At 37.4% G+C, this 17,648-nt stretch overlaps 1 protein-coding gene across 2 annotated transcripts; it reads left to right on the top strand.

The window, feature by feature from the left end:
* The first annotated feature begins 495 nt into the window (after positions 1-495).
* On the top strand, positions 496-13,265 carry LOC131690112 (uncharacterized). Of its 2 annotated transcripts, none has more exons than XM_058975645.1 (4): positions 496-670; positions 731-922; positions 1,000-1,125; positions 12,937-13,265. In XM_058975645.1, exons 1-4 carry the CDS (start codon positions 598-600, stop codon positions 13,179-13,181), a joined length of 636 nt encoding a protein of 211 aa, XP_058831628.1. In that variant the 5' UTR covers positions 496-597; the 3' UTR covers positions 13,182-13,265. The 2 variants fall into 2 exon arrangements, with proteins under 2 accessions (XP_058831628.1, XP_058831627.1); XM_058975644.1 differs by having other exon boundaries at positions 496-673.
* The last annotated feature ends 4,383 nt before the right edge of the window (positions 13,266-17,648 follow it).

Genomic DNA, 17,648 nt, shown 5'->3' with positions numbered 1-17,648 from the left:
TATATATATATATATATATATATATATATATATATATATATATATATATATATATATATATATATATATATATATATATATATATATATATATATATATATATATATATATATATATATATATATATATATATATATATATATATATATATATATATATATATATATATATATATATATATATATATATATTTAAAATCCCGTTAAAGCGGCTGAAGCATTGTTTGCGAGGGTTCTGTCTGTTAGCCTATCCTATGACTTCGTAAGCTTAAAGTATTGAAACTTTTAAAAGCGATTGAAAGCTTCTCGTTCTGATTCAAATCAAGTCTCCAAATGATTGATAAGATGATAGTCGTACCGGCGTAAGCGTCGATGCCAATCGTTAAGTGCTTTTCTTTTACCTATCAATTCGCCAAGATAAGATAAGGTCACTCAATGAAACTTTCTGATTCCCTTCCGCGGGCTCTTTGATTACCTGACAACCAAGACAGTCATTTCGAAGTAATAAATGCCATCGGGGGTGATTTATATGTCTATTTTGAAATTGTAAAACCATCGATAAAGTTTCAATTTCGATAATCTGTTTATTTGTGGAACAATGCAGATCAGCTTCCGTTTTATGGTATTGACCCTGATTCCCATCCTTGGTGGTAGATGGAGTTGCGTTCGTGGTGGTAGATGGAAATGAATTCGTCGAAAAATCGATTTTTAATAGCTACTCGGAATTCCAGCTACGGACGAGGATGATCCCTTGGTGACAACCCTTTCACCGGCTGAGGAATACAAGAACTATCCGTACTGCTTCCGGTTTACATGGCTGGGCCCGAAGTATAACAAGGACAGTCAGTATAAGAACGTCACCTGCGAAAATTTGCTGAAGAAAGCCACTGGAATACCGTGCTTTCATCCACTGGTGGTCACCAGTAAGTTCTTTTGCATTTCCATGCCTTGATTGGCGAGTATTTGATTCGTGCCGCCTGTTCTGGTTTGCATCATATAGATAACAGCAACGTTCCGGATACCGAGTATATGTGGAACGAATACAAGGACAAACCGTCGCAGGTCGCCTGTCGATTAGTTCGTGGGGAAGTTTGTGCTCGGTTTACCTATCGGTACAACGGTGCTAGTGAGTAAAATATTTTTTTAATTTGTAAAGCATATTATAGTACCTAACTTTAGAAAGGATATATACATTACACTCGTAATGTTTGGGCCAATAAAGGGTGTTTTTAACGATATTTTCAAGTGGAATTTTCTGACTTAGGAGTTGACGTGTGATCTTCACCCTTTTTTAATTACTTCAGTTTCTTTTGCTACACACCAAAAATATACGCCAGAAGCAATACGTGAATAGTATCTGGGGCTCAGTTTGCTTCAAAAATGATGCTGGAGTCAACGTCTACACCACAGGCGAGCAATATTGAGCCTTGGCTGGTTGCTTCCAAAACACCAGATTTTTAAGACTTTTGGTTTAAACAATCGATTTATTGATTACGGTGTTCGTCTGAAGAATCGTATTGAAGAATGATGAGTGCGTTATTCACGAAAGTCGTTCTGGAAAAATGGCCAAAATAGACCAACATTGTACCGACGGAATGCGATGTGTAAAACGTAGTCGTGATTGATACTATTTTTTTTTAAATATTAAATTGCATTAATTAATACGCGATTTAATAGCTGGGTACGTTCAATATAACATTGTGGAAATGTTTATCATACTCTTATTAAACTTGGTAAGTATATGTAAGTGCACAACTGCCACGAACCTGATGAGTAACATGTCGACGCTGACACACTTGAAACAAACAAAAATATAAAATTTAATTAGCTTGATCAGCGTGAGTTCAATGTTGTCTTCATGTTAACATATTTTAGAATGCGGGTTGGTGAGGAAGTGGGGGATAATTAGTGGGAGGGGTAGGATACGTTGGGAACAACCTAACGTATTTTGGTATAAAGGTGGATGAAGCGAATACGGCGTGAGGTTGGTCTGAGAGGGAGAGGTGCGAGAGATTAGGAGGGGTGTGAGAGGAAGGAGGGAGAGGGATGGATGGGGAGTGCCACATCCAACTTCATATTATACAGTCGGGTCTCCTACTATGCGATTAACTGGGGGCGTGAAAAAGGAATCCGCGTTGACAGAGGCGACGCGTCGGCACGTTCAACCTGTTCATTGAACAGGTAAGCAAAATCTGACGACCTGAAACTTATCTTCAGTTAAAATTAACATTAGTAGCAGCAGCACGAAAATTAATTTAACTGAAAGTGATTATCTTTAAACGTTGAAGGTCGACAATTTGATCCCCATGATAAACCAGCCTATCATATCAAGCGAGTAAATTTCAAAAATTTTGTTTTCTCATGACCAGTTCAACCTCAAATATGCACGTATCTCATACTCACCACATGCTCTGAATAGATCAGCTGTATGAGCGATGCGTGAAACAGCAGCGTGAGTGTCATGGGCGATGGCTTCTTCCTTTTGCACCGGTTCAAGTCAAATATTGAACCAGCGTGCATTGGTGCGATGTCCATATGGGCGTTAGAGTTATGTGGAAACGAGAGGCGGTTCGAAAGCTTTCTTGGGTAGCCTGAACAAATGTTGCTGCATTTGGGGGATATTGGGTTTAGGCGTGTATGTATTTCTTTGGTTCAACGATAATAATGAACCGTCTACTTTTGCTCCAAAGAAATTGTTTGCTTTTTGTATTTACATGTTGAGAACTTGTCTAGTGTCTTATTAAACCATTCAGAAATTGATTCGGAGTCCTGAATGGAGTCAGTAAAGATTCCAGCTAAAATGCAACGTTTCAGGGTTTTGTGGTATATTGAACAGGTTGCCGGTGGAACCACGCGTCGCCTCACCCATATCTTATGGGATTTTGACTAATTGGGGCTGTGACCGATTATTTCGTCCGCGTCAACAAGTAACGCCATACTTTCTTTGGCAAAGTTGTTGTACTCACTTGGGCTTGCAACTTACAATGTATAGAAAAAAATCGATTTTACTCGTTAGGTGCCGCTAGGGAGCACACTTTTTTCCTTTCAATTTCTGCATCTCAATATAAAGGCAGTTTAGAAGGGGGGTGTCTTCAACAAAGTTGCTCGAGAGGTCGAGGACTACCCAACGGTAAAAGCTTAGTTTAGAATGTCGTATTTTTTGGACTCCATTTTGTTTTTTTTTTTATTCGAACCGGAAGACCATACGTGTTAGCGCTTCAAAGATCGAATACTGAATTGAGCATTGCATGAAAATGTTTAACCTCACTTTTCTGACAGCTCAGGGAGCTTGTTTACATGGAGTTTGAAAATTTTTGGCTTCATCCAGTACAAGAAACTCGGTTCGAATTCTAACACCATATAAACAAGCTCGCTGAATTGTCATTTTTTCGAGCATTTTTTACTCGAATGACGTCATCTTGTAATGCTCAATGCCTGTGCAAACACGCTTGCGATTGCGTCAGCCCAAATGTCGAGGGGAACTCTCTCACTTTCTCTTTACCAGAATTTCTCTCATTCACTCTTCGTTGTTCTCGCAGTCTATACCCAGTAAACGAAATGGCGGACAGCCAGGTTAAACTGGCTGGATGTTGTTGGCTCGAATCAAAACTTGTCGAAAGTAAACAAAGTTCATTTCATATCGTCAACCTGGCGCCCAGGTGGTGAAATCAACGGGGTGCTGGAGCGCTGCCAAAAAAAAATTATTTCCAGATTAAATTTTACTAAACTTCCCAGTTTAACTCAGCCGGAATGCTGGCTGGATCTAATTCGTATTCCGGCTCCGATGACACAACCGATTCAAGTTAGAATGTTTAAGGGGTACCATTTCGATGCGGCTTAGCCGCATAACCGAGGCCCGAGCTAGGTGGCCACCGACCCGCCGTCGGAAGCAAGCGAACCTGTGATCCACTCGTTTGCCCGGCTTACTCAAACATAGGGGCTATCCCTAGTTTAAGTCCGACTGAGCGGTAGCGAAGTCGGACAGCACGCGCAAAAGCGATGTGGCGTAGCCACATTGGGTGCTGGACACAAAATAAAATTGGCAACGCTAGCAAAAGGTAAACACAAATGAACACTCCGGATGAACCTATCGTCAAATGACATTTCGACGAGTTTTGATTCGAGCCAATAATATGGGCCCGGTTAAACTAGAGCACTCTAGTTAGAGTGTGGTCAAATTTCATGCTCCAAACAAACATGAAATTTGACGTATTTCTATTGTGTATACGTCAAATTCCATGTTCGTTTGGATACGTCATGGCCTCTTGGCCACACTCTAACTAGAGTGCTCTAGGTTAAACTAGATGTTGGCGATGGTCTGCCCCAAACGGAAAAAGAGCATGTCCGGATAAGAATAAGAAGAGTGGCAGATTTGACAAACGCAAAACAGATTCAAGATAATCTGCATAAGGTGTATGCATGTGTGTACAATAATATTTTTGGTGGCAAACGCTTTGAGAGCCTGAAAGCACTAGTTTCTATATTCAAAACATTGTTTTAATTAATTTCGTTTTTATTAACCTCTTTTTTGGGAAATGAATGAGTATTTACGCAATGTCGATCTTGCCAATCGTAAAGCCAAAACTCTCGCTTTACGTATGCCTATACCTTACCTGGTACCATCTTGGTTTTTCACGTCATTTGTAGTTTGGCAAGTCCAAAATTTGACAAGACCATAATTTGATGTTGGAACGGTCTATCTCTGAGAATGATCATAGGAAGGGCAATCCCTCGGTTGGAACGGCTTATCCCTGAGAATGATCATAGGAAGGGCAATCCCTCGGATGCTGGCGATCGGTAGACTATTGAAACGTTATTCTAGGCTATCTGCCATAACTTGCCGTTTACTGTAAAAGTAATGTGGGTAGATGCAGGCTAACGAAGCTCTCATCTGTTCGTGCTTTTCTGTCTTTCTTTTTTTATTTGCTTTTTCCCTTGCTTCTGGTCGTTGTACAAACATCGCATTTTATTTACACTGTTATTTGAATGCATTAAATAAAGAGTTTTATTATTTTTTTAAACTTTTTTCCGATCTAAGGTGTAGGAATCTTTCCGACCAAAACTTATATCCTACAATTCCCAGTCGCTGCGCAAGCTTCCCGTTTTATCTACACTGTAATTTAAATTCAAAATTAAGGAGTTATCTTTGTTTCATTACTGTTTTTGTTACGTTTAGTATTGAACTTATATCCTACATAGAATACTCTCACTATGCGGCGCTAGTGAGCGTAGATGCTTTCAGCATGTGGTAGGTAATGATATATCTCAAAATTCTAATTTGTCAGACTTTAGAGATAGATCTACAATAAACACTCGGAATACCAAGGGGGTAAAAAAAATGGGAACGCTTACTTTGACCGGTCATATCTCAGCCGTTACATAATCGATTTTAAATCTGTCTTCACCAATATAAAGCTATGTCTTTTGTGAACACGTCGATAGAGTTAATAGAAGAATAGAGTTGTCTACCGTAAGTTACAGTAAAAAGAGTATAACAAAGTCAGTGAGAAAAAAAATGGGAACGCATCTTTGACTTGCCATATCTTAGCTGTTTGCTCACCAATTTTAATTCTTTTTTCACCATTGGATAGGTAAATCTTTTATAAAAACAGTGAACAAAGAATGATGGAAATCAAATTTGTGTATCTGAAGTAATTGTAAAAACAGTAATTGAGAGTCAGTACAGACGAAATGAGTTTTTCTGTTCAAACAATCGTATTACGACCGTTTGTCAACCAATTTCAATTTTCCTTACACCAAAGCAATCCTTAGAGCTTCTAGATTTGTAATATATGCAATAAATAGTAGATTTTCAAAAATTACTATACTTTTTCGAGTTTTTAGGAGATAGGATTTTTACAATGTACGTGGCATACGGTTGATTGAAATTCTTTGCGACTTGTTAGTTTTACGGTTTGAAAATTACCTGTTTACTCAATAGTTCTACATATTATACATGGATATTATTATATCAAAATGTTTGCACGAACGTGGAGAAACACATTATTGTATGTAAGTTACTAAATAATAGAGTGTGTTAGGACGATTCAGTAAATACGAAGAAGTTCAGAATTTTTAAATATTCGTCATATAACTTTAAATTTGATGCGATGACCTATACATTTTAATACACCAGTCGATTGTAATTGATGGCTGCTACAATTTCTGAAAAAACACATTTTTATATTTTCTCAAAAAATAGCCAAAAGTACGTAGAAGTACAGAAATTTCATTTAGTTGGCAAATAACGTCGAATTCAAAGCGATGGCCCATACCTTTTATATACCAATCGATTATAATTGATTTTGGTTACAATTTCTGGAAGAACAATTTTTATATTTTCTCAAAAAATAGACAAAAGTACGTAGAACTACAGTAATTTCATTTAGTTGACAAATAGCTTCAAGTATTCAAAGCTATCACCTATGCAATTTATACACCAATCGATTGTAATTGATTTTGGCTTCAATTTCTGAAAGAACATATTTTTATATTTTCTCAAAAAATAGCCAAGAATACGTACAAGTACAGAAATTTCATTTAGTGGGCAAATAACGTCGAATTCTAAGGGATGATTTATACTTTTTTATACACCAATCGATTGTAATTGATGGTGGCTACAATTTATGAAAGAACACATTTTTATATTTTCTCAAAAAATAGACAAAATACGTAGAAGTACGGAAATTTGATGAAGTTGGCAAATAAGGTCAAATTCAAAGTGATGGCCTACACTTTTATATATTATACCAATCGATTGTAATTGATTTCGGCTACAATTGTTGCAATATAAACTTTCCATATTTTCCCAAAAAACGACAAAAATACGTAAAAGTACAGAAATTTCGTCTGATTGGCATATAACTACAAATTTCCGTACTTCTACGTATTTTTGGCTAATTTTTGAGAAAATATAAACAATTGTTCTATCAGAAATTGTAGCCGCCATCAATTACAATAGATTGGTGTACAAATAGTGTAGGTCATCCCTTTTAATTTGCAGTTACTTGTCAAGCAAACGAAATTTTTGTACTTCTACGTATTTTTGTCGTTTTTTTAAAGAAAATATAAAAAGTTTATCTTGCAACAATTGTAGCCGAAATCAATTACAATCGATTGGTATATATAAAAGTGTAGTCATCACTTTGAATTTGACCTTATTTGCCAACTAAATCAAATTCCCGTACTTCTACGTATTTTGTCTATTTTTTGAGAAAATATAAAAATGTGTTCTTTCAGAAATTGTAGCCACCATCAATTACAATCGATTGGTGTATAAAAAAGTATGAATCATCCCTTAAAATTCGACGTTATTTACCCACTAAATGAAATTTCTGTGCTTATACGTATTTTTGGCTATTTTTTGAGAAAATATAAAAATATGTTCTTTCAGAAATTGTAGTCAAAATCAATTACAATCGATTGGTGTATAAATTGCATAGGTGATAGCTTTGAATACTTGAAGTTATTTGTCAACTAAATGAAATTACTGTAGTTCTACGTACTTTTGTCTATTTTTGAGAAAATATAAAAATCGTTCTTTCAGAAATTGTAACCAAAATCAATTATAATCGATTGATATATAAAAAGGTATAGGCCATCACTTTGAATTCGACGTTATTTGCCAACTAAATGAAATTTCTGTACTTCTACGTACTTTTGGCTATTTTTTGAGAAAATATAAAAATGTGTTTTTTCAGAAATTGTAGCAGCCATCAATTACAATCGACTGGTGTATTAAAATGTATAGGTCATCGCTTCAAATTTAAAGTTATATGACGAATATTTAAAAATTCTGAACTTCTTCGTATTTACTGAATCGTCCTAACACACTCTATTATTTAGTAACTTACATACAATAATGTGTTTCTCCACATTCGTGCAAACATTTTGATATAATAATATCCATGTATAATATGTAGAACTATTGAGTAAACAGGTAATTTTCAAACCGTAAAACTAACAAGTCGCAAAGAATTTCAATCAACCGTATGCCACGTACAATGTAAAAATCCTATCTCCTAAAAACTCGAAAAAGTATTGTAATTTTTGAAAATCTACTATTTATTGCATATATTACAAGTCTAGAAGCTCTAAGGATAGCATTGGTGTAAGGAAAATTGAAATTGGTTGACAAACGGTCGTGATACGGTTGTTTGAACAGAAAAACTCATTTCTTCTGTACTGACTCTCAATTACTGTTTTCGCAATTACTTCAGATACACAAATTTGATTTCCATCATTCTTTGTTCACTGTCTTTATAAAAGATTTACCTATCCAATGGTGAAGAAAGAATTAAAATTGGTGAGCAAACAGCTAAGATATGGCAAGTCAAAAAAGCGTTCCCATTTTTTTTCTCACTGACTTTGTTTTACTCTTTTTACTGTAACTTTCGGTAGACAACTCTATTCTTCTATTTTTTAATTTGACGTATTCACAAAAAACATACCTTTCTATTGGTGAAGACAGATTTAAAATCGATTATGTAACGGCTGAGATATGACCGGTCAAAGTAAGCGTTCCCATTTTTTTAGACCCCCTTGGTAGTCCGCGTAACTTTTTACCCCCTTGGTATTCCGAGTGTTAATAAAGTTTCATTCTCATTAGCGACGCCTAGTGGGCAAGTTCTGAACTAATTTGTTCGCCTTAGGACAGAGCTCGACCTGCCTGGAAGGCGTGAACTATTTTTCAATATTAAGAGCTATAGTACTCAAGGAAGACCAAGGAGGAAGAAAGTTTAGAAATGCGTGGAATAGGGTCATATGAGCAAGCTTAGTTTCCCGGTGATTAAACCTTTTGTCTTCTGCAATACAGGGGTCAGGATATTTTGGCATTAAAAGCGAATCACCTGAGTCTGCGGAATGCCCGGACAAGCGTAGTCACTTAATGACTTATGCTGCCGAAACCGGGAAACTCTAAGCTAGCTCATATGACCCTATCCCACGCTTTTCTAAACTTTCTTCCTTCAACTCCTCGCTCTTCCTTGAGTACTATGGCTCTTAATATTGAAAAATATTTCACACCTTCCAGTCCCTTGTCAATTAAATATCGTTACAATATAAAAAAGGAAAAGGTTGACTCACTTTAAGTCGTTAATAGAAAAGAAAGAAAAACAGCTAATGAATCATAGTTTGGATAAATGAGAAAGTCTCAATTGCACCACTAGGTGGATTGAAACAGGTTTTTTTAACAATAAGTTTATACATGTTTTCTAAATACATACTAATTGACAACTGTAATTTTGTTACAGAATATAATCCTAAGTATCATTTTAAATCAAAATGTAAAAAGTTTCTTTGAAGTCTTTAAAACAGTGTTTCAAAAATCACTCCAATCAGCATGCGTTGAAAAAACCATAGTTTGACAAATCATTAAAATCCATGATTTCATCACTCATGGTTTTTTTGGCTCCTGATGAGTGAAAACCGCCAAGGAGTGAAAACAAGTTACTAGATTATAGTTGCAGCATACAGTTTAAAAGCCCGAGCTTAATTAATTAATAGATTTTCAATTTTCATTTTATAAAGCACAAAAGCAAAACAGATCCTTGGTACAGTTCATGGCGAAAGCTTCTTTTCGATAGACCTCGAAGGTCAGCGTTAGCGTACTAGGCTAGGCTTAGGCCATTACAGTAATAAATAGTACGCCTGTTTTGCATCCACTATGCATTTGAACTATTGGATTTCATCACTTCAGCAGAAACATTTTTACACTGGATTTGAGATATGTTTGTCCGTGATTATTGTTAGAAATATATATTTGTTAAAGAAAATTAAATTGCAAACAAATGACTTGCTTCAATATATACGGGGTGCGCCATCTCGATGTATCCTATTTCAACATTGAACAACTCCGCCATTTTCCAGCCGATTTTGACAGATAAAAAAAATTCTGAAACCAGTTTGGGTATAAGTCGATTTACACCAAAAGAACGCGCTGAAATCGTAACGCTTTACATTTAAGGTTGCACAGAGAATGCGCAAAATTCGCAAACGAAAAAAGCAGTTTTTTCCACACCGTATGTCAGATCTTCCTAAAAATCAATCAGCAGTACTGTAACAACATTCTACATACGCTGATTGATTTTTATGAAGATCTGACATACGGTGTGGAAAAAAACTGCTATTTTCGTTTGCGAATTTTGCGCATTCTCTGTGCAACCTTAAAACCTGTGTAAACATTTAAATTTAAAAAGCTGTGTAAACATTTAAATGAAAATACGTTGAAAATCACCATCGCATACAGGTTTGCATGCGTGAGTCACCATTGTATCCAAGTTTGCTTACAAGTCCCGTATAGTGATTGCTGGCCGATCGAAGCGCCGACCAGTGGCAAGTGTCTACTTGCTGTTGTCATTTCAAAGCGACAGTTATTTTTCTTACACAAGTTGAACAGTTTACTTGTATGTCAGTTCTCAGTGGTTATACATCAAACACCACTGCACGACCAGAAAGTAACTGTTTGGGCCGGAGTGTGCTCCAAAACAATCATTGGTCCTTATTTTTTAAAGAGGGAGAGACCATCGATAACGCACGCTACCGCTGGATTTTGGCGCACTTTGTCTGTCCACAAATGCTGAAAAAAGGTCTGAAAAACTTCTATTTTCAACAAGACGGGGCATCTTGCCACACCGCAATCAAGTTCTTGCAGAGCAAATTCACAGGATGCGTTGTCTCAAAAAATGGTGATTTGGAATGGCCTCCTCGTTCTCCGGATTTAACGGTGCCAGACGTTTTTCTGTAGGGTTACTTGAAAAGTAAAGTGAATTCTAGCAAACCTAAGTACCTTGACGAACTCAAAGCTAATATACGAGCTGAAATTGCTGCGATTATGCCCGAAATTCTGTCCAACGTCATGCAAAATGGCCGCAAAAGAGCTGCTTTTTGTGTATCAAATGGGTGTGGTGATTTAATCAACCTTGTTTTCTAAACCTGGTGTATAATAAATGGCATAAAATATCCCAAAAAGAAACGGCTAAAAATGGCGGAGTTGTTCAATGTTGAAAAAGGATACATCCAGCTGGCGCACCCTGTACCTTCTGCTGGGATAATAGGGATCTTTAGGGGTGTGCGGGTTAAGGCATATTCTGATGCAGGTTAGTACCGTGAGTTAATATCTCAGTCCTTTTTCAATTTTTTGGCCCGAAACTATTGAAAAAAACATTTTTTAGTTTGTTTCCTTTTAGGACAATAACACATCCAAACCCATGCGACTTGCACGACCCTATAGGTTGCCTTATCAGATCTACCATAGTTTGCAGATGAAACTTGGGATGGCAGGTTGCTAGCGGATTGTCAAAGTACCAGATCATGCTGGGTGGGGTGCTGTCCCGGTTAACAATGAGGCGAACGAGATATTTCCAGATACGTCATTTAGTAGGACAACTGTCAGTTTGCTGGTTGAGTTTAATTGGTTTTTTTTTAAATTTAAAAATCATAAAAGAATAATTAAGGTTTAAGAATGATATGAGTGTACTCGTAAGGACACCCGCTACCAATACATATGAAAAACTGGCACAATTTTTCCAAATTAAAGATCCCTATTGAGAAATTAAACATACAAATTTTGAAGATCTGTTATCAAAGTTTGTGATTAAATTCGATCTATAAGAGGCGACAGAACAAGAATCATAAACCGGAGTGGACAGGAGGAGCCAAAACCAGGAGTGAAAACCTAAGAGTCAAAACCCACTTGGATTGCTTTGATTGTTATACCACAGATAACAGACGTTTAGGCTCGATTTAAATCATGTGTAAATACCCGCTACTGAAATTCCGAATAAATTAGACGTCTGAAACACGTTTGGCAAACGTTTGCAGATGGCGCAGTGATCGATACAATGCAGTTAGAGTGCAGCTGTCAAACACGTGTAGCAAACAGTTGCGCAGATGGCAATAGTGAAACACGGATTTCCAACGTTTATTAATTTGAAAGTTCACACAGGTTTTTGAAGAAATTTTGTTCTAGCCTAAACGTCTGTTATCTGTGGTTATACTTACTCCCAGAAACGTGCATAACAATGATTGGTTTCCACCATTCCTTTGGAAACAGGCTCCTTGATGTGAAATGTGTGGTTTATTTGAAACACTGCTTTAAAATGATAAACATTGGATTGTTGACATTGGATGGGGTAACGCGAATAACTTTTAAAAAGGGCATAATTTCACGAATTAATTGTTTTTGTTGGAGCAAAATTACAAATATCTCGAAAACTATCGCATTTTGGAAGATTTTACTTAGATACTTAGAACAACTCCGCCATTTTCCAGCCGATTTTGACAAATAAACACAATTCTGGAGCGTCATTTAGTGCCATTTTAGCAATGAGTCGATTTACACCAAAAGAACGCGCTGAAATCGTAGAGCTTTGAAAACGATCGTTCAATAATGAAAACTGTGCGTGCTTATCGTAAAAAATATGGCTGGCATTCGGCACCTACAAACAAGACAATCGTAATGTTGTAAAGAAATTCTCTGAGCACCGGTCTGTGGCAACTCCCCAGATTCCTATTCGATAGCGCCCGCAACTGTATTATTCCATGTGATAGTAAGTAGTTATACCATACTACTACTACTACTACTGCATCATTTCACTTGAAGCACCAAGTGTGTCATCTAGAGGTTTATTCAATCCGATAGAGACGCACTGATTTGCATTAGCTCCTAAGAGTGAGGAAATTTAGTTAGGATTATTCATTCAGTGTGGCATAAGTTCAATGTAACAATGCGACATCGCTTGAAATATTAATTCCGCACTCGGGTACTTTTTGCGCTAATCTCCAAAACGTGCTTTTACAATAGGAACAACATTAATGTCGAAACACATGTCTAAGTAATACCACCAAACCGTTCGATGTCAATGGCGATTAGTTAGCATGATCAAACTAATGCGTAGCCACAATCGCTCATACCATTTAAATTCGATTCAATTTACAGTCGAGAACATCACGTACATGTGCGCCAAAATGAACGTGGACAACGAGTCGTCGACGACGTCCGCATGCTACAGCGAGGATCGCAGCGGACGGGAGATCGAGGTGTGTGTTTGCGAATCGGCCGCTGGGAAGACACCGTGTAACCGAAGCAGTACCATCCTGCTGGCCCAACTCGGTCATCCGGTTGTGCTGGTGATGCTTGCCATGTTCCAACTGCTGCTGCTACAGGTTTGCTTGAATCGATGATGAGGTGAGTTATGTGTAAATTAAGAAACAGTTTCCGATGTAGTTTTTGATAGACTCCCAAAACAAAGTTGGATTAGGTATAAAAGCAACGAGAAAAAAACCTAGTCTTCTAGGTAAACTTTGCCTGACTTTATAATACGAAAGAACTATCCAATCTGAGAACACAGTCAATTATTATACTTTCAAACAATTACCATTAGGTGCGAAGACAAGTCTTTTACACTTTCAGCAATTCATTTGCCCTCTCTGCAGTTAAAAGCTTAATGACGATGTCACCAAAGTTTGTCCCAGTCGACGGAAGGGCGCTAAAACGTTGTGACGCCGAGCGATCAGATTAAATTTACATCTTATACATTGTGTTCGAGCAAATTAATTTGCTAAAATTAATTAAATAGATCCACGCAGGATGGGGCACTCAACAGCTTTGCCTCGGTTTCTGGCACACTACACTCAAGAGATAGAAGATTGCAAAGTTTCACGTTTTCCTAATTTCGAGCAAATTATCCATCTATGTTCAGGTTCATCCACTGCAGACTGGTGATAGTGGAGTCGGTGGACTGGATGTTGGAAATGGAAAATGAGCAAAGAAAAGAACGTGCTGAGCACTGTTCGGTTTATGTAGTAACGCGTTTTCACTTGCTCTAATCGCACGTCGCCCAATTTAGCACTAATTGCGTGATGGCAGTCAGTGTCCTCAGTGGGAGCTGGCAGAGTCCCATACACGCATTGTACAAATGAGTAAGCTCGAAGATAACGTAATTAAATTTTCACTTAGTTCGTGCTTTAAATGAATCTCAATAGGATGAGGTGAATGGTGCAGCAGGGGTGAAGGAATTCAGGCGACAAATCACCAACAGCATTCATGGCATTTGACGAAGAAATTCCTCGAAGCTGCCTCGTCTACCAAGACAAGGCGCCAACAGTACCATTATCACTGACAAACGAGGTCATTTTAAAACATTATATGGTAATCTTTTTGATGAACTAATTAAATTGCTTCACATAAGCCCAACGTTTTCCTCTGGTCAGTCTATTGATAATATCAGGTCCAATTAGAATCCGAACATATAAAATCTCAGAATTGTGTCATTTTGACGTAATAAAGGTGTTTTATTGCACTTTTTTTAATAAATGATTCCTGTACCTGATACAATGTGTCTTCGACAAGTTCTACTTATAAATAAATAAAAAAATTGCTCAGTGTTCAAATGATTCCGCGGACTTTATTTTGTAAATTCCATTCCCCACCGCACACAGGACTGCTCAACTTCAGTGGCCAATTTTCCAACTTCAAACCATCTGTGCAGTATCCTGAGTCGTCTTTCTCAATACATTTCATTCGGCGAGATTGCAGGTAGATTGGTGAAATGATATCCTTGTCGATGAAATCTGCCTTATTGTCGCGGTACCACTGTAGATCACTGCTCAGTCTGATTACTTTTCGAGTAGCTCTTCAGTTTCTCAAGGTAGTACACTTGGACCACTGATGTTTTCGCTGTTTATTAATGACATTGCTGGTATTGGAAATCATGGTGGCAAACAATTTTTCGATGACATAACGTAATCAGTCCAACTTTCCGGTATTGGAAGCCGTTTTGGATACTCTCAACGACTGGTGTGTGCGAAATATGATGGTTTTGTGTATTCCCAAATGCTGTGTTATCAGCTTTCGTCGTTCTGGGAAAACCATCCCTTGTGATTATAATATTTCTGGAAATAATCTACATCGTATTGACTACATCAAAGACCTCGTAGTGATACTTGATTATAAGCTAGCATACCATTGTCACTTCTCTGCTGCAATCGACAAGGCCAATCGATAACTGGAATTCATGTAGATATCCAGCGAATTTCGTGATCTTTTGTGTTTTAAAGCTTTTTACTGTTTGATGCTAGAATTTGGCCATACTTGCCATGCTGTTTGGATTAATGGGAACGAAGTCGTTCAGAGACGATTTGTCAGGTATAATCTGCATTTCTTGCCATGGAGTGATCCGCAAAACCTGCCACCGTATGAAAACCACTGTCGTTTGTTAGGCCTGCACACCTTTGCTGAAAGTAGAATGGCATTGCATGCTGTTTTTGTGGACAAAATACTGCTTGGTGAAGGTGAATACCTACATTGTTTCTAAGCTGCACGAGATGGCGCAGGAAAAAGCGAAACTCTGCGCCAAAGAGTTTCGCTTTTTCCTGAAACTGATCAACCACCTGATTCACTAGTCAGTTGATTGGTCAGTTTCAGCAAAAAGCGAAACTCTTTGGCAAAATGTACGAGATGGCGTAGCTCAGGAACATTTTGTTCACCTTCACTAAGCAGTATTTTGACCACAAAAACAGCATGCAATGTCATTCAATGGTTCGCAGATTCAACGAGTTCTCGAAACTATTTGGTTTTAACTTCAACGCATCTGGATTTCGAAGATACATACAATCATACTAGTTTTAGAAAATTTCATTTAAACATAAAATGTTAGATGAAAATTTTTATTACAAATACAAACACATTCCGGCTATAGTGACAGGTTACCTAAGGTCTGGCTAGATTACCTTTGTGAGCATTAATGAAAGGTAGTGTACATTTTTGCAGTTACACTTGCTTATACTTGCCCCACTGAAGCACGTGTATTATCAAAACAAACCGCTACAAAACCTTTAAAATCGTAAAATCGAGGGCCGATATAGAATAAATAATGTAACCATACCCAGTGCATCATACCGTACCGCTCCTCGTGGTAAACGCGTCGTTAAAGTTTTCAGCTTGTGTTAGAAATAAAACAAACATTTCACACAGAAACACGCTTTGAAATGACAACAGCAAGTAGCAACTTACCACTGGCCGGAGCTTCGATCGGCTAGCAATCGCTATACGGGACTTGTGTACAAACTTGGATACACCCAGGTTTTTTTTACGCGGGGGATACGTACCGCGTAAAAAAAAACCGCGTTAATTGGAAAATCCGCGTAAAAAAAACCGCGTTAATTGGAAAATCCGCGTAAAAAAAAAACGCGTTAATTCGAAAATCCGCGCAAAAAAAACTCTCAGCAAAAGACTTAGAATATTTTTGGAAGTTTTTTTTTGCGCGGATTTCGCAATTTTTGCAAAAAATAAGTCCTTTTGAATGCAAAAGACTTAGAAGATTTTCGGAAAGCTGGAAGAGACGGGTCTGAAAGATTCCTTATGGCCCGCACCCCAACAATATGGGTATTTTCGGAATGGTCTTGAAGAGTAAGTTCCAGAAATTAATTTTGGAAGTCATTTTGAAATCAAAGATGGCAACTTCCGGTTTTAGCGAAATTCGCTATAACCCAATCAATATGAGTATTTTTGGAATGGTCTTGAAGAGTAGGTGCCAGAAATTGATTTTTGGTGTCATTTTGAAATCCAAGATGGCGACTTCCGGTTCAGTGAAATTCGCTATAACCCAATCAATATGGGTATTTTCGGAATGGCCTTGAAGAGTAGGTGCCAGAAATTGATCTTTGACGCCATTTTGAAATCAAAGATGGTGACTTCCGGTTTACCGAAATCCGCTATAACTCAATCAATATAGGTGTTTTTGGAATGGTCTTGAATAGTAGGTGCCAGAAATTGATTTTTGACGCCATTTTGCAATCCAAGATGGCGACTTTCGGTTTAGCGAAATTCGCTGTAACCCAATCAATATGGGTATTTTCGGAATGGTTTTGACGAGTAGCAGACAAACGTCGATGTTTGCCGTCATTTTAAAATTGTAGATGGCGACTTCCGGTTTACCGAAATTCTCGCATGAAAAATTTGGGCAATCGTCTTAATCACCCTCAAATATAAGATCTAATCATAAACCAGCAAAATGCAAAATATTTTTATGTGTTCATCCAGCAAAGTGCGGTGAGAATGGAAGAGAGAGAGAGAGAGAGAAAGAGAGAGAGAGAGAGAGAGAGAGAGAGAGAGAGATGAAAGAGACGTATGTGGTGTGAGTTGGAGGTTTGAATTTATTCAAATTAAACATATTGCTTAAATTTAAGTAAATTCAACTGTTTAATTAAAACTATTTGTACTACAACTTCAACTTCCAAAAATACCAATATTAATTGGGTTATAGCGAATTTCTCGAAATCGGAAATCGCCATCTTGGATTTAAAAATGGCGTCAAAAATCAATTTTTGGAACCTACTCGTTAAGATCATTCCAAAAACACTCATATTGATTGGGTTATAGCGAATTTCACTGAACTGGAAGTCGCCATATTGGATTTCAAAATGACGCCAAAAATCAATTTCTGGCACCTATTCTTCAAGTCCATTCCGAAAATACCCATATTGATTGAGTTATAGCGAATTTCGCTAAACCGGAAGTCGCCATCTTTGATTTCAAAATGGCGTCAAAAATCAATTTCTGGCACCTACTCTTCAAGACCACTCCGAAAATACCCATATTGATTGGGTTATAGCGAATTTCACTGAACCGGAAGTCGCCATCTTGGATTT

This window comes from Topomyia yanbarensis, chromosome 3 (genome assembly GCF_030247195.1).
Source record: "Topomyia yanbarensis strain Yona2022 chromosome 3, ASM3024719v1, whole genome shotgun sequence".
Classification (NCBI taxonomy): domain Eukaryota; kingdom Metazoa; phylum Arthropoda; class Insecta; order Diptera; family Culicidae; genus Topomyia; species Topomyia yanbarensis.
Note: the sequence above shows the minus strand (reverse complement) of the source record. Positions and strands in the feature narration are given on the sequence as shown.